The sequence below is a fragment of the Drosophila suzukii genome, chromosome 3 (assembly GCF_043229965.1).
Source record: "Drosophila suzukii chromosome 3, CBGP_Dsuzu_IsoJpt1.0, whole genome shotgun sequence".
NCBI lineage: Eukaryota > Metazoa > Arthropoda > Insecta > Diptera > Drosophilidae > Drosophila > Drosophila suzukii.
Window position 1 is genome coordinate 6,337,623 of NC_092082.1, and position 24,983 is coordinate 6,362,605.

The following is a 24,983-nucleotide window of genomic DNA, read 5'->3' on the forward strand; positions in this document are numbered from 1 at the left end:
TTTGCATAAATTTTAATAAACTTTATAGGCCTCCCGGCCTCTCCGGCCGTTCCGGCACTCTAATGCAATAGTCAAACATAAATTTACATAAATATTGCAGGCCGATGCGCGCTTTAATCGCGGCAATTAAAACATTTGCACAACGCATCGCTGCCCAGGCACAAATACAAACGAAATTGCGAAAATAGCGAAAATGCCGCAATCGTTGGGAAAATGCAAGGCACGAGGTGCAATTTTCCCCCGAAATCCTCTGCCTCCCTCTTTTGGCCAAAAATATTTTTGTGCATTGTTGATGACGTGGGCTGGCCGAAACAATAAATACGGCATGGAGAAATGGAAATGGGCGGAAAATGCCCCACGACTTTCAGGACTCACCTGCACCGAATGATCCAAATTATTGATGATGCGTATCACACGGCCGGCGCTGCGCTTTATCGAGCCTGATGTGGTCGATAATGTGCCCAAATCCGCTTCCATTATTGAGGGCTTCCGACTGGCGGGCTTGGAGCCCCATCCCTGGTTTCCAGGCGATGCATACCACATCCCGTTCTTCTTGCCGTAGCTGGCGGGCTGTCCGGAAAATACACGGAGAATGGGAAAGTGGAAGTGAGAACAAATAAATAGTAAAAGTACGTGCGAATGGTTGAATTTTCGGCATTGACTAGTATCCCATCACCAGAGATGGGCGCGTAACTCATAGATGTGAAGTACGTACAAAGTTTCAGACTCTAATTCTTAGTTATGGTGGAAGGTTTTATACCTAGGAAACTAGGTATGGTAATAAAAAAGTTATAAAATCAAACTGGGGGTTGGAGACTTTTCCACATTATACTAATAATACTAAAAGTTGTGCTTGCCTCATTATTATAATTAGAATAATTAGATATGGTATATAAGGTACATGGTACCTTAGAAATTTAATTAATTTTAATAATTTATTTAATGTCATGGTAATTGATTTATTTAAGTTGCTAGAATTTAAAATTATTTTAAGATGAGTTTAGATATTATATTTTAAACAGAACATTAATAAAATAAATTGGCTTCTTAGTTTTTTTAATGGACAGTTTATTTTTACGAAATATCATATATCGAACTTAAGAACCTATAATATTTTTCAAAGGCTTGACGCTGTTTTTCGCAGTATGATAGTTCCTTACTCCTTTATAGTTTGTAAGATCTATTTTTTGGGCTTCCCAATATTAATACCAATAGTAAAACTACGACTGTACTTCCCATCACTACCCTGCACATCCCTTTCCTCCGCCAATATATTTTGTGCGTATGTATATGCCATTTACAGATTGCTGGCATCGCGGCTTTCGTGAAAAATTCCGCGCAAATCTGGAATTAATTAAATTGTTTTGCAGCACGCACCGACCTGGCTTGACCATGGAAATGGTTGCGGATGTGGATGTGGATTTGGACGTGGTTGAGGACGTGGACATGGACATGGACACGCACCCACACACGTCACACTCGACTGGCTAAATCAAGCAAATCTCAACCCACCCACTCGGATTCACGCACTGCCAGATTCAGAAACCCCAACCAAAACTTGTCTGTGTGGTGGGAATTTGGTTTTCTTTTTGCCCTCTTGAACTAAGACCCCCTCATCCTTGCAACCATCCCTGGGGGCATCAAAAATGCTTGACTTTTGGATGGCAGCGTGAGAATTTTTGAAGATTGAGATGGATGCGATGAGCTGGTATTAGACGTGTAAGCTTGGGGATTATACACAAATGTGAACGGCTTTGCAGGGTCTTAACTATGATTAAAAACTTAATGAACTTAGGCAAGGTTACATGCTGCAAATTATCAAAAATATGTATGAAGAGTGTGTATAAAATTTTAAATATTCGGATTAAGTGGCTTATAATAAGTAGATTTACTCCTTTTACTGAGAGTGAGTTAAACTGTACTTGCTTACTAGGAAAAAGAGTAATCTTAAGTCGGTAAGTAAGAATTTAAATGTAAATATCTACGTAAACCATTTACTACCAAAATATTTTATTTTCCCCAGATATTTCTGGTCCTAACTATCCCATTTCATGATCTATTCCTCTTCCGTAGACGAGATTATAGTCACGATTCCATCCCTGTTCCGCTGGCTCTTTGAGCCAATCCGTAAATTGGAAAGAAGTCCGCCGCAGACTGCGTGTGTATTGGCATTTGCTTTCATCCCATTGAATGATTAGAGCCACTGACAGTGCGAGATTAGTTGGCCCACAGCCTGAATAAATTATCAGCCTAATCTCTCGCCCAGGCTCCTGGCACTCGGAACTCAACGAGTTTAATGCTCGAGGTGGAGCTCGACTATTTATATGTAGTTTCCCTAAGCTTTCCATTTGCCTAATCATCAAGAGTTGCCCCCGGGGGAAAATGCCACTTTCCTTCAAAGTCTTGCAGTGCTTTGACAAATATTTGTGGCATTTTTGCACTTTGCTGTGTGCAGGAAGCCTTTAAATTGAGTTTCTCACTCGTTGCATTCAATTTGACAAATGCAGTTTTCCTATTTTTCGGTCTGCCGTATATTTTTTCAGCTTTCTGGCACAAACAGAAGTCGGGGCCATAATTCAAAATAAATAAATTGTTTAATTTTAATTGTTTTTCGTCTTTCTGCATGGTATCGTATCGTATAGCATCGTCTCGTCTCAATTCGTTTCGTTTGATCCGTAGGTGAAAATTCAATTTTAATTCCACATTCGGCTTCGATGGATTTTCAATTTAATTTTCCTTTTCTCCGCAATTCCATTGCTTCCTTTCCATTCCTTTGCAGCTCGGCAAAGGTGGCTGGGATATACAATTATTGTAGACCGAAAACAGGGGCCAAAGGACGAAACAAAAAGTGGAGACTGAAATTAATGTAAATTCGTTTTTAACACAATTCCTCAGCCGGCAATTTCACATTTGCTTTGTGGGAGGAACCGACCTCAAACCCCCAAACTGACCCCAATAATGTTTTTCGGGGCCAGCACACTTGGAACATATAGAATTCTGGTCTGGTCTGGTTTTCGGGCCCAGCATGTGCACAAGGTTACCATCAAAATCAAGGCTTTTAATTGAAATTCAACAAAAATGCAGAAATTCAAATATGCCCCGCTCGCAGTGTGTTGGTGCGTATCTGTGTGTGTGTTTTGTCGAGATTTGGCTATCGTGCAAATGGAAAACCAAAGCCGGAAAACTCAGTGCACGTGTCAATGATTGTTGTTGCTGCCGGCGGATGGACACTTCCGCCTCCCTTGGCGGAAATCAATTAAAATTCCGCCAAAACATAATAATAAATACGAACCGTTTTTGCCGCCTATTAAAATCGCGAATGAATACATTTTTATTGCAGGCAAAAAGTCTCCTGCGGTGATTTAAATGAAATGCGAGTAAATAAATTCCAAAGTACCTACACACACACATTTATCCCACAATTTTCGGCTATGGCTTCCCTGCTAATGCCGTAGATTTAATCAAATTTTATAATTATTCATGGTAATGCGATTATCGCTTCCAGGATTTTGCCACTAACTTTTAATTATTTAAAGCTTATCCAATTGAACGAGCTTTTGTTAGGAACTTCAAAGCGTCAATGTTATTGCAAATTTGAAAAGTAAGTGTAACAAATACGGGCGTTTTAAGTTTGCCTAGCAGTTGCAAGTTAAATAGATTAAAATCCATTAAATAAGCTGGGATATCTATTAGTAGAAGCTTTAACTTATGCTCTATTTAAGGCCATTAAAAAAATATGATAATATTCTAGGGTGTTTGCAAACTCGACATGGTAAACATGACATTTACTTAGTCTTGCTTTTAATTAAAAATGCTTTTTTGTAACGTCACAGATTTGTGCATTCAGCACTTTGTTGGCCTGTGTACACATCAAAAAATTCATTAAACCGAAAACCCGGGATTGACCAAATAATGTTTTATTTATTTCAGCATAAGAGATATATTTTACATTTTGTTTGAACTGTAGGGCTTTAAATTTGGTTCTCACCAGTGGGAAAAAGGGAATTCCTTTTGGGGATAGGGGAGTGGATTTTGGGGGGTTGGTCCTGCCACTTAGCAACTAATATAAGCACCAAAGTGCCGAGCGGGGCTGCTCGGCAAAAGCTTAAATTACGCGCTCAATTAAACTTTAAGCAAGTTGGCAGAGACCTCCAATTCAATACAAAGGGGCCAGCAAAATCTAAGCGCAACTTCAAAGCCCTTTCTACGTTTGACGTGCAGCCTCGCAGAAAATTCGGTGAAGCCAAAGCCAGGACCTAAAAAAGGGGGCGGAGATTTTCGGGGGCGTGGCATGTCCTAAGTGGCAGCTCAAGATGCCGCATTTTACGCATATTTAAGCCACATTCCAAGTCTCAATCCTCCTTCTCCCTTGGTAATCTTTATGATTATTATCGGTTTTCGGCTTGGGGGAAAGGAGGTAAGATTGGTTTTTGTTTTGGCGTAAACAAATAAAATAGTTTGCTCAATAAACTGGTAAACATATAAATACATATTGACATTTATGCCTGGCCTGGAACCCCAGAGATTCTCGCGCTGGGCTAATGCTAAATGGGTTTTAAAATTTACGGTCAATTTTATGTGTTATGCCTGGCGTATACGTAATGTTTACTGTTTCACACCTTTGCTGGGTTTGTTTGGATTAGATTGGGATTTGGCAGTAATGAAAAATTATTTGGAAAATGCCAGTGAACATGATGAATGCGGCTTTAAAGGGATATTTTGGGAATTTATGACAAGGGAATACATAAATAAGAACTTAATAGTAAGAACTTGTGAATTTATAAGTTTCTTTTATTCTATCATATACAACATAGTAGCTTCCTCTCTGAGAATTGTTTTCATTTCCATTTATTTTAGATTCCCTTGCCAATTTTGAGCTGAACACTCTTGCAAACACGCATTTCACTTAATCAGCAGTTAAGAGCAAGTTAGTGGCTAATGTAAATATCATCTACTCAACGTTGTGTGAACTTTTTGGGCATAGCATAAATTTGCGCTGACATGGCACATGCCACATGTCGTGCACACATACATTCCTACACAAAGACAAATAACTTGACAATAAAAAAAAAATTTTTAATAGCAAAAGACGTAAATAAATGAGAAATAATATTTTTTTAACATATATTGAATGTCTTTTAATAGTAGTTCTATTTTATTTTTTGTATTGAACAGAGAATTTTTATATATATATTGAAAGAAATTACCACAAATAATGTTTTAACGAACATAAATATTTTAATAAATATGTATAAGCTTTACGGAGTAAGTTTAAATAATAAATGAATATTATTGTTTTATAAACAGAAAGTACGTAAAAATTCCATGAGGATTTAAACAATAAAGGTATTTTGTCGAATTAAATCAAATAACAAATATTAAAAAGTTTTTATAGCATTCTTAACTGAGCATAATAATTTAAATCAATATTACCCCGCAATGTTATAATAAGATTTAATTGAATTAAAAGTTCATAGCAAAAGTAGTTTCGTTTTAAGGTTAATTATGACTACATTTGAACTTATTTTGCAAAGTAAATCTCAGTGGCTGAATATTCCTGAGTTCGCATCCCACTGCCTGCTGTCCACCAGGATGTCGAAGTCGAAGGGAAATATTTAAAATTGAGCATACATCAACGGAGGGCAGTAGGACGGGACAGTACAGGACAGGCCAGGATTCGGCGGCCAGCACACGTAGACCATTAAAAAACACTTAGAAAAACAACAAAAGTCATTTAAACTTTTTGCCAACTTTTTTCCCGCCCGCACACTGTGCTGCTTCTCAATTTCTCTGGGAAGGCAAAAAATGAAATGTGAAATTAAGAGATGTGTGTGCAGAGGGAAAGGGGGCTTGGGGAAATGGAAACTGGGCACTGGGAGCCCGGAGATGTGTGATGTGATGTGCCGGACTCTGGTCTCCGGACTCGGGACTCCACAGTCCGGTCTCTTTGTTTACATTGTGCCGACTGAACTGACCCAAGACTTCGTGGGGGATGTGAGCATCACAAAGGGCGAACTTTCCTCGCTATCCTCGTCGATGTACATTTAAGCGAAAGTTTCTTTTCCGTTTCCCGTGTACGAGTGTGTGTGTGTGTGTGGGTGTAGAGTGTTCGAGGCACTTTTAATTCAGTTGCAGTTTTATCCGCCGCACAGCATTAAGTTCCGCGGGAGAAACGTAGGAGAGTGCAAAATAAATGTAATTTTCTGCTCGCGAAATGAGTTAATTGAAATCATTTACATTTAATTGCACTTTAAATTAGTTAATTCGCTAAGGTTGATTTATGCGGAGCGGCGTTCAGGATGTGTTTTTGTATGGCTATAATTATTGGCGGCACTGGGTTCACATTTCGTTTTGGTTTCGTTGGCGTTCGCTGAGCAACTGAATGAAAGACGGAATCAAATGGAATGAAAGGCGGCGGCAACGGTACGTATACGCGATATAGGCGATATACGTATACGTTACGCTGTCCTCTGTTGGCCAAGTGACCACGCACACAGCCAGGCCATAAAACTTCTATATAGCGTGTACATAAAGAATATTCAAATTGGCAACTCGGCACCTGAGCTCCCACTTTTGGCGCATTCAGGCATGAAGTGTACTCAATGTACTCGTCACACTCACACTTCACTCACACACACTCATGTGCTCATATTTCTTGTATACTTGTATTTATTTATTGTTTGGCCAAAATCAGGGCCGTCAATCTCGAAAACTTCGCGGCCATTAGCCGTTTCCCTCACTCACAGCCCCCCCTTTTTTTATTTCAGTGTATGTGTGCCGCTGCTTCCGCCACTCGCCGCATGGGGGCGCTGCTGTTCTGAATCAACAAGGCGTCGCTGAAATTGCGCGCCAAAATTCCCTCGAAACGCTTACACACATATGCATTTTGACGGGTATTTGCCTACGAGTCCTGTGCCTGTCCGTGTGCCGCTGATTTGTTTGCCTTAAGAGAAACATTTGCCTCATGAGCTATTGGCCAACGCTTAGGCTGTGCGCCAATACAAGAGTTATGGCCAGGCCCATATTGGATATGCATCGATGGGAACGGCATATATCCTGACCATGTCGAGCAGAGATGTGGCGAATTATAGCACTCGAAGAACTTGTTTTGGGTGTGGTTCTGTTGAAGTACGAGTAGGTACTTAAGGTGGGAATTTTAACAGCACTTATGTCATAACTAATTTATTAAGCTTTGCAAGCCACTATCTTAGACAGAAATATAGTTAAAGATTTTTAGAATTCAAAGAAAATGCAATAAACATTGGTGTCATTTGATTTGTATAATGGTTTGGGGTTTTAGGGTTGTTTAAATGTTTAAAATATTTTTTAAAGAAGAGAATAGATGAGATATTTCAATGCTGAAATATTTATAAGATATTAAAAAATAGGCTGGCAGCAATTTAAATTTGTCGTCTGGACCTTTGAATGTTGTTTTGGAAGAAACCATTATGTTACCATTGGTATGTGGATTATCTTCTAGGGAACTTTTATACAATTTTTACTCAATGATTGATCTGAATGATTGAGTTTCATCCACGCAAGATAAACTAAAAGTAAGTTTTAAACATTGTATATTAAAAATCTACTTTAAGTTTAACAAGCAGACGAGAAAAGGGAAAAAGATTGTTTAGATCGTTTTTAAAAGGAAACTCAATCTCAAAATATGTTTATCAAGAATTCCTCAGAGTAAGACAATCTTTATCCATGAGATTCAAGAACTATAGCCCAGCGAATCGGTCAGCTCTGACGGATAAATCACGGAATGAAGTATGCATGCCCATATGAACATATACACGTATTCCTCGAGGAGTGTTTGTGTGCGTGCCAAAAGAGCCGTATAACTTTCACTTGCGAAAGAGTCTCAAAGGAAAGCGTTCTGCTGGAAGAGGAAGAAATGGAGCGCGCCTGGGTTTTCCCCGCTTTTCCCTGCTTTGTTTTGTGTTTTGCCGTGTTGTGCTGTGTTGTACTGTGTTGTTTTTGCCTTTTCCCTCTGAGACGGCCACTTTCGCTCTCCGCCTTCGGCTTACACTCACCACCACACTCACATTCGCCATTTGCATTGGTGTTTGAGTTGCTGTTTGCATTGGTATTGGCACTGGCATTGGTATTGGTGGCTCTATTGGTGTTGGCCCGCTTTTGGCTTTGTGTTGATGTATAGTTTTGCGGCAGGTGAGGATGGTTGGGGGTCCGTTCTTGGGCAACTTGATGTGGTAGTTTAGCTTATTGCTTTTCACTTTGAAGTGGCTTATATGGATATTTATTACCATGTCGGTTGTATTTGAATTTCACTGGCACGAGTCACGCGCCAGCTCTCTGAGTCTTACCACTTTTCTCTCTTCCTTTCTTATATAGTGTGCCTTTTTGCACCAGTATTTGCCTTTGATACGCTGGCCTAGGGGTAATACATCAACGACCACTCTGCCTTTTTCGATTTTCCCCCAGCTTTTCCTCTCTGTTTGGTTTGTGAATGAAAATGCATGAAATACGTGGCTTTCTTTCAGGCCTTCAGTTATTGTTCATTGTTAGGCTGGCTTTTGCTCCGTTTTTCAGCTAGCGAAAAATTATGGTAATAATTAGCATGCACCGGGAGAAAAAAAGGCCTGGCTAAAATATTGCATATTGCGATTTCGGCCTGCGGTCAGGTTCGTTGTCATATTTGTTTGTGGCCACGACAGCTGCACAAATGAGTGGCCCTCGAAAAAAGGGTCTGGGGACTCTGATTTGGGGCTGCTTATTAAATATTTTATGCTCTTTTGTTTGCCTTCTGGGTGTTTGTCTGCCATTGTCACTTGGTCCGGCATTTAATGCGGTTGTTCAAACAAGTTTGGGCGGAAAATTCAGCTCGGCTCGGCCGGGAAAATGCTGAATATGCGACACCGCAATTATGTGCTGCCTACTTATGGGGTTGGCACATGGGGCGTATGAGTGTCAAAGAGCTGTTGCTTTCTACGATGTGTTTATGCGAAGTGATTATTGCGGAAATTAAAATGAAAAATGTGATGCTGTGTTATTTTAGGAAAAATCTCGCATAAAGCTAGATAGTTCCAAAATTTTTTCAGAGATTTTATTGCCTTCTTTATAATTCGGAATAAATAATAAAAGTAAGGATCAATTTATTATTTTTAAAATAATTTCCAGAAACGATCTGATTTTAAAGCTCTGATATTAAGATATATTTATAATAAATATTTCTTGCGTCTGTTTTTTTAAAGTTTATCTAATGAATAGAGTTATATTTGCAAGATTTCCCAAAATTCGTAGCATAAACCCAGCATTTAATGCCAGCTCAGTTTACCTCACATTTATCTTGAAGGTTAGCGTCAAGATTAATTTTGTTAGCTCGACCTTTTTGGCCATTTGTGCTTGTTGGCTCTCGTTTCCCGGAGCGTGTCGGAATAAATCGTCTTAGTTCTGTTGGCTTGCTTTGACTTTAATTGAATTAAATTGATTTTGCTCCACTTGCCAGCCGGCAGTCATCAATTGCCAGGTGGGGTCAGGCTCACCTGAATGAGGTGCTCCAGCTGCCCTCGCACTTGATGTTTATAAATAGAATTTTCTAATCTAGACCCCTCGCACCGCAAATTTGACATGACAATCAACTCAACTTGGACACGTATTAGAAGCAAACACAGACACACTCGTACGCACACACCCTCGCAGCGATCGAATGTTTATGTTTTTCCAATCAATTGTGTCACAAACATGGCTATGAAAATAAATACAACCCAAACCACCCAGCCAGGACATTCTGTTACTGTTGTGCCCCGAACGGATAAACACACACAGGCACACACAAAGACTGCGATACAGATACATTTGATGGCCATTCTCTGGCATAAAACAATAACAAAAGCGTGTTCAACGTGGACAATGAACCGAAAATGAAAATGAAAACTCGCCGAAATTGATAGATACATAGATACATAGATACGTAGATACAAGTGCGGATGGCCGAATAGTGGGATCCATGGCATATGAAACTGCAATTTACAGCCATTGTGCGAGGGTCGGTCAGTGATTGTTTGGACAGTGGCACAAATGTGATTGACTGCGCACACAACTTTTAAGTGGAAACTCGATTGCTCACTCTATTTGACTTGTGGCCACGGTGGGAAAAGTTTGTTCAAGTTTAACGACTGCCATATTTGCGGACGGTGCTGCTGAGGTGAGCAATTGTGGGGCAGTTTCAAACCTCTAAACAGTGGGGAAAGATTGGAAAACTTTTTGAGTTTTTCAACAAAAATGATATAAAATAGATAGTGAACATTGATCATATTATTGAATTAAGTCTTCAAGAGAAGCTTAAAGACATTCCTTAGAATTCTACATTATTTGTTTAGGTTAGTTATTTGCTAAAGTATTTCTTCTAAATTTTTGAATACCACTAATAAGTTTACTCATTTAAGAACTTAAAAAGCACTTTGCTCATTTGTTTCACTGTACCACAAACGAGGTGAAAAGTCTATGCACTTTCGTGTCTCCCATTTTCATTGCCGTTGAGTTTATGGGAATTCGAGTTATTTTCATAAAAGCCACAAAAACGGCCAGAATAATTCACATTTTGGCCATGCGTTGACATCGCTTGCACTTTTCCCAGCCCGAATTTTCCATAAGTGTGTGTTTTTCTCTGTTTGCTGGGAATTGTTTTTTGTTGCTGCTGCTGAAGCCACACGGCTGGGGGTCATATTTTCAATATCTATTGTTGGTGTCACGTCTGCTGCACTCCACTCCACTCCGCCCACACCTACGCCTTTAGCTCGGAGCTCAACTTGTTAATAAAAGTTTACCGATTTTCGGACGTCGCAAGAATGATTACTGCCACACTGCACACAATTTAAAGTTTTCGCCGCTCATACATAAATCAGCGAAAGGAAAATCCTCCTCAAGACCGCACGACAAAAAATATTGTCCGCGAAAGTTGGCCGCTCCGATGCGTGCAAAGTTGTTTAGTGAGAAACTTCAACTGGACACGGCCGAAACTGAACTTGGCCAAAACGCAAAATGGTACAAAGTGTGCCACGGCGGTGGTGGCGGGTCTGGTCGGCGGTAAAATTAATAAAAGTCGTAATAATACTCGCAATTTCCTTTCAGCGCCGCCCTGCCATCGCGCATTTTCCCCTGCCTTTGTTTCCCCTGCCTTTTGCATAATTTTTTTTTTATTCAACATATACATATGTATTATATATATATATATATATATATTTTCCTTGGCTTTTCCAGCTTTTCCTCTCTGCTGTGTGGAAATTCCATTGCTCTTCTCCCGATGCTGGACGTTGAGAAGTTTTTGATTTAAATAGTTTGGCCTGGCATTTTACTGCTTGGCTGGCATTTTTTAGCTGCCATCGACTCCTACAAGTCCATATTATTTTTATTGTGTTTCCTTGTGCGGATTCCTTGGCTGCCAGGGGCGGATTATTATTAGTAAACATTATGGACAAGGTTAGGTCATGAGGTCGCCTCCTCCAGCGGAAGTTGGCCAGCCTGCGCTGACTTATCGTCGCCATTTTCAGCGACGAGTCTTCGTGCATAAATAATTTGTTGGGCATTTATTATTTGTTTTAGGTGTAAATATTTCAAGCTCACAAGTGAAGCGGCCTGACGAAGAAGAAAAAGAGGTCGAGGTTTATAGCTTAATTATTCCCATGCATGAAACGAGCCTCCTTTGAGCCTCCGTTTCCCCAGAAGGAAGGAATTTTCTTCCTGCCATTGTTCGGTAACCCCTTTTGTACGGCATTCTGGCTCTTTTTTATTTCTCCCCGGCACACGCATATAATACATAATTTTTTATGATTTATAAAATGTTTGTACGTCTGCATGGGCAGGGGAAGAAAGGTATAATTTTAATTATTTCCTACATGTGCGGGGTTTATTAATGGCCACGTCAGCTCAGCTCGGCTTACACTTCTTTGGCTTGGTTTGGTTCGGGTTTTCCTATCCCCTCGCTTTTTAATGGAGGTCAACTTTAGTGGACAAAAAAAATGCATAAAGATTTATTGCATTTGACAAGTTTTTGTTAATGATTATGGCACGTGCTATGGTCGCTGTTTTTGCCAAGGTTTGGCGACCCCTTTTCCACTTTAATTTACAATCCCCTGGTGGGGAGGCAATAACCTTTCAAGGATATAGTTTGTGTGCTACACAGGGCAAAAATTGTATTATTATAGTTCACATTAAAATTTTAATAGAGCTAAATATTATGGTGAAATATATAAATATAAAATTATGAGTTTTTCAGATGTGTTATTGCAAATATTAAAGACATAAAACTATGAAAACCTTGTTCTTTAATTATATTTGTTTCAAAAATGTTTCAACTTAGAAATCGATTGCTAAACTATATGGTATTATTTACAAATATTATGAGAACTAGAAATGTGGGCAATATAACAATCTTCACCTAACCTTTTATGTTAAAATGATCAAGCTCTTGCTCTTTAATTATATTGGTTTTAAAAATGTTTTAACTTACTTTGGAGTTGTTAAACTGTACTTAGAAACTTATTAATATTATATTTTAAAACCATCAAAATTTTCTGATTTGGAATTTTTAATATATACAATATATAAAATTGAGAAGTGTGAGAGGAAAAGTATCTGTACATAAAGTTCTAATTTCTTTTTATTAATAATTTTTGAAACTGAATTTTCTTTTAACTGATATTTTTCCTGCCTGTACAAGTAGATGGGGGAGGTTCGCCTTATTTTATCAGCTTAATATTCAATATCCTGAGACATGTGTGTCCTTGGCCACCGAAGTCACGCAGTGTCAATAAATTAATATAAATGTCACTTGCCAGACTGCATCCCATAAATTTTTCAATCATTTGGACAACGCAGCAGTTTTTCCGCCCAAGCCACGCCCACTCAAGGGGGCGGCATCGGGGCGTAAACCGTTGTACAGGTGGAAATACCGTTACAGGAGCACACAAACTGATTTGAATTTAATTACTTGCTTGGCATATTTTGTTATTTTTTCCGTAGACCGTTAAACGTTATGCAAATTGCTTTGACTTACAATAGAAGAAAATGTTTCTTTTCGGCTGCCACTCGCTGACAAATTGTTGATGAACGTTGAATATACATATATTTTCTTTTCTTGTGGGGGGGGGGTTTTAGGAGTGGGTGGTTCTAGGAAGTGGGTGGGTGGCTTAGGCGGTTTGGGAGGTGTGTATCGTATCCGTAATTGCATTTGCGTGCCGGGGAGCGGGAGACGTTAATGAGCGCCACCGAAACGCGCTGGAATGTCAGCCTTACTAAATCATCATGCCAAAAGCAACGGCCAGCCTTGACGCTTTCCCAAAGGAAGGTGATGGGGGGGTGGTTGGTTAGTGGGTGGCAAATGGCAAACGGGCGGATGTGGACATGGTCACAGATATGGTGAGGCTGTATGCAGCAGGGTGTGGTTCCCCCACACTCACATGCATATCACATGTGTCCTTAGCACAGCCAGTGACATTTTCTGCTCCATTATTTTCATCATGTCTGACAGACGACATTTCAACATGCAACTAGCAACTAACGGGGGCATCTAGCACTGCCCGCCCCTCCAGCTCGCATTTCCCATTTTACACAGCTCGCCCCCACAGTAACACGTATGGTAAGTGTAACTCGAACTGCGAAATGCACACAGAGAGAAAAATCGGGGAGTAAATTAATTGTCTTCGAATAAAATCATTTCTGCCAGATAATTGTATTTTAAAGTTTCTTTCTTAAAACAAAGAATCTTTTTATATATATCATTATGAACATTTTTTCAAGGATCAAATTTATCCTAACAATGAAATCATAATTTAAAATATTACAAAAATGTACACTTGAACAGATAAATAATGAATATATCGCATTGCCAATATTCTTTAAGCCATAAAAATATATTTAATATATGTATTTGACTGTTTATCATTAAAGAGAACTTTTAAAAAGCCTGCAGTATTTTAAAGATTTCAAAAGCAAATTAATTACTATAACAGTTTGATAATAATTAATTACTAACTGAATATAAACTAATAAATATTACTTGTTTACTGTGTTTTAAAGTGTCATATCAAACCTGGCTTGAAAATGGAATTAACACAACTAAATTCTAGAAATTTTAACATAAGATAATATAAAGGTTTAATTTTTTTTGGAATAATGCCGAGCAGGTTTATTTAAGGTATGGGAATAGCACTTAAATCCTGGCTTGATAAGAGAACTGGCACAACTAAATTCTAGTAATCTTAAGAAAAGATAATATTAGGTGTATAAGGTGATACAGGTGTAAGTTTTGTAGAAACTATGCCGAGCAGGTTTAATTAAGGTATGAGAATCTATGTTTAAGATTCAATTTTGACTTTGGCATCTTCAAACTTAGAATGCAATCATGTTTCGAGAACTTCTCAGTGCAGAGCTTCTGCAAAGTGCTGCCAAGTTGGCTCGCCGCACTCTTGCTCCTTCTGCTCAAGTCGGCCATTTCGTCGTGTCTGCTTTAGACACCAATATATTATGCTATTGTCATGGTGTGCGTGCGCGTGTGTCTGTCTGCGGTGTGTGTGTGCGAGTGAGTGGCAGTTCCCTGTTGCATGTGCCTTGCATCAGTGTGCAATACCAGATACCCTCAGTGGTACCTCTATGGGTACCCCTACCCTCTTATCCCGCCCACCTAGCAGATTTCACAACTCTCGGAGGTCCTTCGTCCTTCCGACTCCTTCGTACGCATGCAGCCCATCTCATTCGCTTAGGTCGAGTCAGCATTTTGCATTGCAAATATTTATACCCTACTTAGGTTGAGTTTTATGTGTGTGCTTATAAGGCTGGCTCTGACTGTCCGATTTTGGAATGCAAAATCAGGCTGAGATTCAAGTGAGCAGGCAGTCCAGTGAGGTTACCTTAACAAAGTTACAAACCTTATAAAACTCTACAAAATAATACCCCATGTTAATTAAATATGTATGAGTATTTAAACTGACTTTTACGTCACCCTTTTTACCTGTGAAAATTATATATTTATTTATATTTATGTTTTTTAGATACCAAAACAAAGATAGAATTGAAAAGTCTTCATAAGCAAACTTGTAATAATACTTTTATCTACCTTTGATTTAAAGATAACAAAATAAAGCTACTACAATTGAAAACTCTTTATAAAATTAGTAAAATTAACTTCACATATTTAAGTAATAAGGCAACAAATGAAAATGGCTGATATGGTAACCCCTTTTTTATTTTCTGTATAATTTTTATGGATCATTTATCCTTAATTTTTCAAGAAACATGGCATGTATTAATTTTACTTCCTAAACTCTTTTGAGTACTATTTGTCCTTGTGCATTTTAAGAGCTTCATTTGGTTTGGCGTGCCATTTTGGCTCCGCCACTTGCCATGCAATTAATTTGGAGCAATTGCATGCCATCGAAAATAATATACAGAGATGGAATATTGTAAATGCCATCTAGACATATTTTGCATGCAAATTTGACACTTTTTGCCTCATTATTTGACGCCATAATAATAATTCTGTGCCGGGCAAAATGCCAGTGGCACATTTCAGTTGATGCCAGCATGTAAGTGTGTGTGTGTGTGAGTTAATAAGGAAATATCCTTTTACACATGTGACCCTAATAATTTCCCCGAGTTCTTAGGTTCCGAGAGAGAGCAGGCTGCATTACTAATAATAATGCCATTGTACGAGTGTGCATGCGTGTGTGTGTGTGTGCTGGTATTGGTGGTGGGTATTTTGTGCTGTGTTGTGATTTATTGCATTCGTGTGCCAGATTTTACAAATGTAATGCGCCACACTATGCCACCGATCCTGCTTCCGCCCCCTCAGTCACCCCCTCAGCCCTCATGCATATGCAAAGTTTCGAATATTTTGCCTTGTGAATGTGTCACAGTGTGTCCGTGTGTGTATCTGTAAAGGGCTTCAAGGGTATGTGTGTGTGTGAGTGTGTATCTGTGTGCGGAGGAGTTCTCGCATAAATATTCCGTACGGAGTCATATTTCTTTCTTTCGTTTTGTATGCGCTCCACTCCTTCAAAGTGGCGTGGACATACGTGTCGGAATTATTTGACTTCCGTTTCTCCGTTCGCCTTTTCGGCTTCAGTTTCTCTTTCTGTTTTCAGCTTGGCCATAAGATGAATATGAAATTTTTATTAGCTGCCAAAAGTTGTAAATGCAAATTTGTTAACCGAACCGAGCTCAGGGTCTCCTGTTGCTCGCTGGCTTCACATTCACCCGGATCACCTGGCTCATGTTGTAATAGCACAAGCGGAACTTGTCAATTCACAGAGCATAAAAATACGGATTACTTGAATTCATTTATGCAACAGAATCGCTTGTGCAATCTTCAAAACTAAAATGCTGTCAGTTGATGGCAAATGCACATAGATGCTGTGAAGCTGTGAACTGTGATGGCCTTCATTTCAAATATTACGTATACGCAGTGAACAACCACACACACACACACACGCACACAATCGGAATGGGAAAAGGAAACTATCTGTAGCAATGCGCATAACTATGCATAATTGTTGTAAAATGTCTGAGCTCGAAAATCTGATAAATTATAACTGAAAAGTTTTTTGAGTGCGCCAGCAAAATTTTAAGCAATTTCAGCCACGCCCAGTTGGGGCAACAAAAGGCAAGTGGTCTTATGGTCCCCCTATCCCCCTCCATTTTCCATTCGAAATTGTAACTGAATCCCAGGCAAAGCCAAAAGTTGAAACATATTCAATTTATGACTTTAGATGAAAATTCCCCCAGCATTTAAATCACTTATGCACTTAATCAGTGCACTTAAAATGCAAGAGAAGTGCCACAGCAGAGACACTCTGACAGAAGCTATGGCAAGAGATTTGCAATCCGTTCGCAGGCACTTGTTAACAACATTTTCGGGACAGGGCTTACATCCTAAGGAGCCGATTTGAAGAGGCAAATTATTCACCTAATGAAGAAGTAACTACTTCAAGGATTACTGGAAACTAGAAAGCTAAATTAATAAAGATAGCCTGAGACTGAAAAGGGCTGTTGTAAATGTCTTAAATATTTTTAAGAAATATTTAAGTTTGTGTTTAACATTAAACATTAAGAAGCGTTATAAATGATGAACAAACATATAATAATAATTCTGAAAAATTTTTTAAATATATTTAATTAATTGTTGTTACTATTATTTAAGCAAATTTGATAGTCTTTTAATAAGTCAATTTTAATATGCTAGCATATAATTCAAAATAAATCATTTTTTTACTAGAACACAATTTGCATTGTTTTCTTAGTTGGGAAATAGAGCATGTTTTGCAAACAAAGATTGCTAAGATTTCTTTTTTAATTGGTGACCTGAAACAGTTTTGCTATGCATTATGGATTTATTTTATTAAAAACCCGTTTCCCTTTTTAATACAATCTATTTCCATTGTCTTAGTTTAATTCACTCTCTTTTTTTTGCTGACCAGTGTATTGGCTGGATTGCGTGTACGCCATTCGATTTTAGATTGCTTTTGGGGTAGCCGAGAGAAAATGTTGACACTTTTGATTACGCAGTATAATAGTTTCCCCACCCAGGGGCCCACAAGTTTTTCCCCTCGATCAACAATCGATTTGCGAGGGAGGCGATTGGCAGTGTATATTTACATGTGAAGTCTGCAGGAATGCATTCACAGCCGACTCCTTGGCCCAGAAATCACGTAGGGTCGCCTTCTCCGGCGGTTCCCTGTGCGGATAAGCGGTCATCTCCGTTGTGGTCGATTCGGCGTACATCGATGTCGATTGTGATTACTATTACAATGCCAATTACACCGACACGCACACACGCACCTACACACACACACACTCTCACTGGCTACTTAGCCTAGTTTTTTGGACTATATGTCGCTGTGTTTTTTGATCAACTACCACCACGCCTTGACTTGAATTTGGAAATAAATGAATTTAGAGCACGTGACAATTTGCGCCTTGATTTATGCGCCAAGGTTTTCTCCGTCGCTTATTTATGCTATGTTTATTTTCGGCCGTAATTTGAATAATACGTCCGTATAAGAAAGCATTTATCACAGTTGATATAATTAATGTCACTTGCACAACAAATGTTTAATACAAATTTTGGCCTCGTCTGCGTCAAGGAAATATTTTCGGAAATTAAATTGCTCGCTGGCTGGATTTTTGGTGCGTGGGAAGAAGAAAAGTCCTTTGCCCGGGAAATGAGAGAGAGTTTTCCATGTAACCGCATTAGCCGCTGCTAGACACCAAACTGTGCCTACAGTCGTGCTGAAAAGTTTGGTCAGGCGCGTTTTCCAAACCGCAGGCCAGCACAACACAATATGACGCAAAATATTGCACCGCATACATAAACATAAACAAAGGGGGTGGGGGAAATGGGCGCGAAAATGGTGGAAAACTGCTAGGAGATGGCCAAGAAAGAGGAAGCAGCGTCTTGTCACATTGAGCCTGTATGTGTGACATGGTCTAATGGCATTTCCAAATAGCTTAGCGCAAAAACTTCATACGACAGTCACTCACACAGGCGCACGGCCACTCTCACAAAGGCTCACTCACACTCTCTCAACTTGTCAGGCCATCAACAACGACAACAACAACGAGCGCTTACAACAACTACAATGGCGACGTTTCAATTGCATTTCCGTTTGTACCAGTTTTCATTTCAAAACTCATAAGTTTCAGACGACATCAACGACGAGAACGTGACCAGCGGGCTCTTCTTCTTTCAGCCAGCACTTCTTCTTCCTACACTGGAATAAATTCAATACACTTTCTAAATATTTATACGAAACGTAACTTTGTGATTCTACTTCTTAAGCTGTAAACATTTTAAAGGGAAGATTTTGATCGTTATGTATCTACTATCAAACATGTTTGAATATTATCTTTAGATAAAAAAAGATTTATTTTTAAGAGTTATATCTTTTAAAGATCCCAGAAAACCCAACTTTTTGATTTGAACAGAGAGATTATTGCTCGAAATGAGTCTTTAAACAAACAATTTTTCTTTGGTATCTTAGAACTAAATAAATGACTCAAAAGTTTTCCAATTCCATATTGTCACTAAATATAAAGTCCCAATTTGTAAGTTCCCTTCAATTATTTTAAGTGTATTGAAGGAAAAACGGTGTGGTTGGCAGCGCGGGACAACAGTTTGCAAATTCTAAAAACTTTTCAATATGTTTGACGACGTGTACCACACACAATGGGTGGAAAACACTTTTTGCTTATTTAAGCGAAGGTGGAAAATGGTGCAGGTTATATTTGCAGAAAAACGAGAAAGTTTTCTTGCAAAAATAATGAATGGATAAGAACAACTATTATGAAATGCCACGCACTATGCTTGGTATTTATGTGAAAGTAAAATAATTTAAGCAGTACTCTTTTAGAATCCTTGATTATATTAATTTTAAGTACTTTTAAAAAGTTGAGTATTATCTTTTATACCATTTAGATAAAAAAGTTTGCTCAAGAAAAAATATATGTTAATAACCAATATTTTACAACATTTTTTAGATTCCGTTATACCAAATAAATCATTTTTAAAATAAATAAGAATCGATCATACAACTAAATGCATTCCAAAAATATAATTAATAGTTAAAATCAATCTAGTTTTTATTGATAACATTTATGGCTCTTTAAACTAGATATAAAAAATGATGTAATAATTAAAAATGATTTATACCGTTCATAAATTATCTTGACAAGCTGCCAAGTAAACGAAACCATAAATCAAAATTTAATTGGTTATTCAATTTTGGAGTAATATATTAACATAAAGAAACTAATTTGATTTTTTGAGTAAGTAAAAAATTGTTTTTGGGATTAATTTCCGTCCTTTTCATGTAAAATAGCCACATTTTAGGCAGCGATACTTTTTAGGCAATGTTTTAGTATCCCAAAAAGTGTGCTATAAAAAGTTTCAGAGTAATGTCGACGCAATACCGCTTTTTATCGGACCAACCGCACTTTAGTTCCCTTGTGCAGCGGGCCAGTTCGCCCGAGTGAAAGTTGTTGTCTAAGGGAAAAACAACGGAAGTCTGCCCCTCGACCCGAGGCTCGTAACCCCCTCGACTGTCCTGGTACTTCCACTTTACCACTTGAGCCGCTTGACAACTTTCACCATTAGCGGAACAACGGACACTCACACTCACTCACAATATGGCACACACAAGTCGAATTTGTAGTCAGCGCCATCAATTCGAGTTGAAGACATTCCCCAGCCGCTTTTCCCTAAACGCAGAACCCCCCTTATAAACCCCCCTATAAACCCCCTTTGCAAACCCCCCCTATAAACCCCCTTTCTGGAGGCCTGTGTTTTATTGCTCTGTGCGCTTTGAGGGCGACAAGAATGTTTGCCGAGTGCTTTACAGCACCACGGTCCGATGGATTGAGTTGTTTAGCATAGTTTAAAGCGAGTGACGTCAGTCGCAGAATTATGAAAATATTACTGAGTATGCCCTGCATTTGTAACCCCAGAAAATTACCAAATTCAAAGGGGGTTGGGGGTGCCTGTAAATAATTTATTTATTCTGCCTAAACCGTTTAGACGACTTCCCTGGCTGCGGGGAATTTGTTGTCATTTATTACAGTTGCTGCCAGTTGGCCACTTGCTTTTTTGGCAACATCCGAGTCCGTGTTGCCAAACGTAGAGCGAATAAACAAATAGCCAAATAACCGAAAAAAAAATCCCAACAAATTCTAATTACTGTCATTTGGCTCTGGTCGAAGTTTTTCTCGGAGTCTGCGGCTTGGGTCTTGGCAACTTGTGCTTTGGGCCAGCATAAATTGGCTTCCAAACAGCCAAAAACTTCTACGCTTTCTCCATTTCTCTCTCTCTTTCACTGATTAACTTAATATATTTTAATTTTGTTTTATGGCAACGGGAAGTAGTAAAGCGAGTGAAATTATTACAGCTCATCTTGGGCAAAACAAAAGTCGTTTGCCATTTATGGACCAGTTAAAGTGGAGCACTCCGGCGGACATTTCAATAGGGGCAAATGGAGAAATGAGAGTGTAACTTCGATGATTTAAATTGCCAATTCTAATTCCCCCTTTTCGCAGGGGGGTTATCAAATAAGTTCAACCCTTTTTATGTAGCTCACTCGATAAACTTTTATAGTTTCTACGTTACTGCCGCTGATGGCACTCTGAAACCTTCCGCAGTTTAAACTGTCCTCGGCTATTTATTCAAGTTGGCTCCTTGTTGTTGCCGCCGCTGCCGTTGCAATTAAAAACGCTGATATATGTTCTTTTTACAATTCAATAAATTTACGCAATGCTTTACTGTTGCCAGTCAACCCGGCGAACCTCTGCCTCGCTTTTAATGCAATATTTGTGTTCGCCAGCGCGCGCTTTTTGTATACAATTTATTTTGACTCTGTGGCGCGGCGAAACGATTCAGAATCTTGCAAACCAATGACAGTTTAATTAATTGCCGCACTGTAATGCGTTTTAAATTGTCATGTTTATACAGAAAAATGCTGCGAGGCCCTGTGTATTGGTCCAGCATGTCCTTTCTGTTTGTGGGCGAGCGGTAGGACAACAGCTCACAGCGTGTCCTTTTATTGCCAGTGTGTGGGTGGCTTAATGCCTGATTGTGGGACAGTGGGGAAATTGCAAACGATAAGGCCACACCATTATATTTTCAGTGTACGGGGGAGCTACATATGTACCTTTACATATTTTATAAAAGTCAGAAGTTAAAAGTCACCATACTAAATAAACTAATTTAAAAAACCCAAACATTTTTAATGTATTGTATTTGATTTTGCTCTTAAAAAAAAAAAATAACTCTAGATTTTGTACACACATCACCTCTGAAAAAACCTTTTTTTTGGCCAAGGATATTTTAATAATTACAAAAATATATCAACAAAATTTTAGATAAAATTAAAGTCTTTATTTAAATAAAGGTATCCCTGCCATAATATTTAATTTGGATATTTTATCATCCCAATTTTTAATCAAATTCCCTCCACATTTTATTTAGCCATCTGTAGCCTAATAAAAACCACAAATGACACTTAAATATTTTCTTTATTTCAATTTTCATCCCATGGCAGCCACATGGCAGCCACATTTAATAACTCAATAGCGAAATTAACCCATTGTAGCCCATTTACTCGATTCAATGTTTATGGGCAGAAGGATGTCGGCTGACTGGTAATATTGGCTTTCATTTGTGTTTCATTGTTTTTAATAATTGTTATTATTGTCCGGGGCTGTTTTTCGAACTCAACACCTACATATTTTCATAGGAATTTGCACATGCGGTCGCCGGCACCCGCCACCCCGAATCGCTAATGCAATTTCAATGGCCGCAAACTACAACAACTAGCCATTTAAATGTCAACCACAATGAGGATCAAGTGAACATATACATATGGATATGCGCATATTAATGCACCGCATCTGGGCATATGTGTGCGTTAAGCCATGGCATGCAACTGCTCTGATTTGATAAGACGCTTAAGTGCTTTGGTTGGACTAATTTATTAAAGTGCTTTATTAATGCCCTTACGAAATGCGAAATGCCAGCCAAAAGCTAGAAGCCAGAAGCTGCGCCGGGGCATCTGGATGTTCCTAATTGTGAGTCCTGCCCGAAGGAAAACAACAGCAGGCCAGCAACAATGGCGGTCTGGGTCACATTTTCCGACCCAATGCGCCTGCAACACGGCGTATGCGTAATATTAATAGGCGTCTACGTAAGCAAAATCTCTGGGCGCCCGCTCCACGTTTCCATGGACGTTGTTGCTGTAGCTTTTGCCATAATTGCAAAACGTCTTAAGGCTATATTCGCTACGTGTGTCTGTACATATGTAAACACATAATTATGACTTCGGAGGGTTGATTCAAGACTCTTACGGAATCAGTGATCCTTGATAATGGGGATTAATGTAGATTTTTATTATAAGTCATTGCCATAGAAATCATTATAATAAAACTGTAACTGCGTATCCCATAAATATTTGTCTTTAAATGGTATTACGAATTTTTATGAATATTTTAATTAATAATCCAATAAAAAAAAGAAAGGTTTCTAAAAAAAATATCATCAGTCGTTTCATATAATATATTGTAACTTAATAATACAATTTGATTATGAATTTTAAAGATTTAAAAATAATTTCCAGGACTTTTTTTAAGTTTTTTGGGAAGAAAACCTATATGTCAAGTAAACTTCAAGGACCCACCTCCCTTCATTAGAGATAACATTTCCGTCTACTGCACCTTCATTATGTGCGCACCGAAATAAACACATATGTGCTACGTAATACATATTCCCATTCATGCAAACATATTGTTCGACAATTTGGCGACTTAATTTGAACTTGACTCCAATTAGTTACGAAGCCGTGACACAAATTATTTATTATTGTTTCTGGCCTGAGAGCCATTTAATTATAGTAATGCAATTTTTCAATAATCGAATCTATCCACAGACCGGATCAATTATTTCGGGGCCTTTTCAGACGACCTGATTGGCAAACAGTTTTAAATGAAAAAGTGCAGCAACAACGCGCAGCGAACACAAAAAAAAGTGGCACTGAACAACAAATTAAGAATGCGATGAAAGGCGGCAATTAAACGGTAAAAATCCAGTGGCCGGGATGCGATTTCCCCGGGATGCGATTTACCCCGACCTTTTCTTGCCTGAACCCAGAACACAGAACCCAGAACCCGGGAATCCCCTGAATATCCCGATGCTGCAGCAGTTACGTGTGCCAACTGTCAATGCAATCAGTAGCCGTAATGCTGCACCGGGCGGACAACTCAGAAATGTAAATCAAGCATGGCTCTGATGACGTAGTCAGAAAATCATTAAAATGAGCCCACAATGGCACCAGTAGATCCGTCCGAGAAGAGTCAGCAGCGGTCAACAGCACAGGACAGCAAAAAAAGCAAAAGATAAAATAAAAAGGACCAGTCTGTGTTTATATTTGTGTCGAGCAATTAAAAAATCATTGCAGCAGCAGCAAACAAGGGGATAAATAAGTTTAAATGTACAGGGGGTTTTAGACTATGAAGTAAGTGGGTTTTATCAAAATGTATTTAATAATAATATCTATTTTAGCTAACAAAATATATATAATAATGAATAATTTAATTTTTAAATATTAAATAGATCTTTAGCTAAAAAAGAAATTATTTTATGATATTATATGTCTCCCTATAACTAAAACAAGTATATGTTGTACAATTTTATGAATCGCTTTAAAATTAAAATTTAAATATATCATTAAATGATGTCTCTTGTTTTGTTTAATTATAAATATATATCCCATATATTTTTTTATAATTAATATATATTCCCCTTCTGCCCTCACCTTCAATGGGTATTGAGAATAAAATGCTCTTGTAATTGTGAAGCAGACGCGTGATACACACACAAACGCGCATTACTCATACGCCCTGGTGGCCTGCACCTTTTGTTAAAATTGTCGAGAGCACGGGGGGTGGGGGCTATCACAGGGGCGTAGATGGGAAAAAGGGTTCGGCCGGGCAAAATAGCAGCTCTGGAGGCAACTGAGATTTTGTCGTGGCGTTGTAAGTGAAAAGGATCACGACCACGCAAATGCGCAATTTATGTCGTCAGGTGCAGTCAACGGACGCAGCTGTCCCCGGCCCCCCATTTAACCCCCTTTTAGCTCGTTTTTACCACCCCATAGTCAACTATCTGAACCCACACCATCGCCATCCACCCAGCTGGTTCATCCACATTTCACATCCCTGGCGCGTGCAACACGTAAATGGCAGCGAAATTTATCAAACGCTTTATAGCCCAAAGGCAAGTTCCGAAGTTTTTGGCTTTCTGCGGTGTGGAAAAGCTATGAGGGCGGAAAAGCTGGGGAAATAACGTAGACAGAAAAAGGGGGCGGGGAGGGGGTCTTGGGTCTTTTGGGTTTGTTGGTTTTAATCTTGTTCACATGTCACTGCAGCTTGTTTGGTCATAAGTTGGCCGACTCAGAAAAAATAATTGACGTGAAATCTGGTCGCTCTCC

General features: G+C 38.8%; 1 protein-coding gene across 3 annotated transcripts in view; it reads right to left on the bottom strand.

The window, feature by feature from the left end:
- Positions 1–24,983, bottom strand: part of DCX-EMAP (Doublecortin-domain-containing echinoderm-microtubule-associated protein) — a 44,717-nt gene that overhangs the window by 12,055 nt on the left and 7,679 nt on the right. The window contains exons 1-2 of one of the 3 annotated variants that reach the window (XM_070995637.1): positions 10,788–10,805; positions 376–570 (exon numbers count right to left, since the gene is read on the bottom strand). In XM_070995637.1, coding sequence (XP_070851738.1) covers positions 376–543 — 168 coding nt within the window. In that variant the 5' untranslated portion in view covers positions 544–570; positions 10,788–10,805. Of the gene's footprint in view, positions 1–375; positions 571–5,975; positions 6,365–10,787; positions 10,806–24,983 lie in introns of those variants that run through there. The other 2 variants (XM_036815885.3, XM_036815884.3) reach the window with 2 other exon arrangements.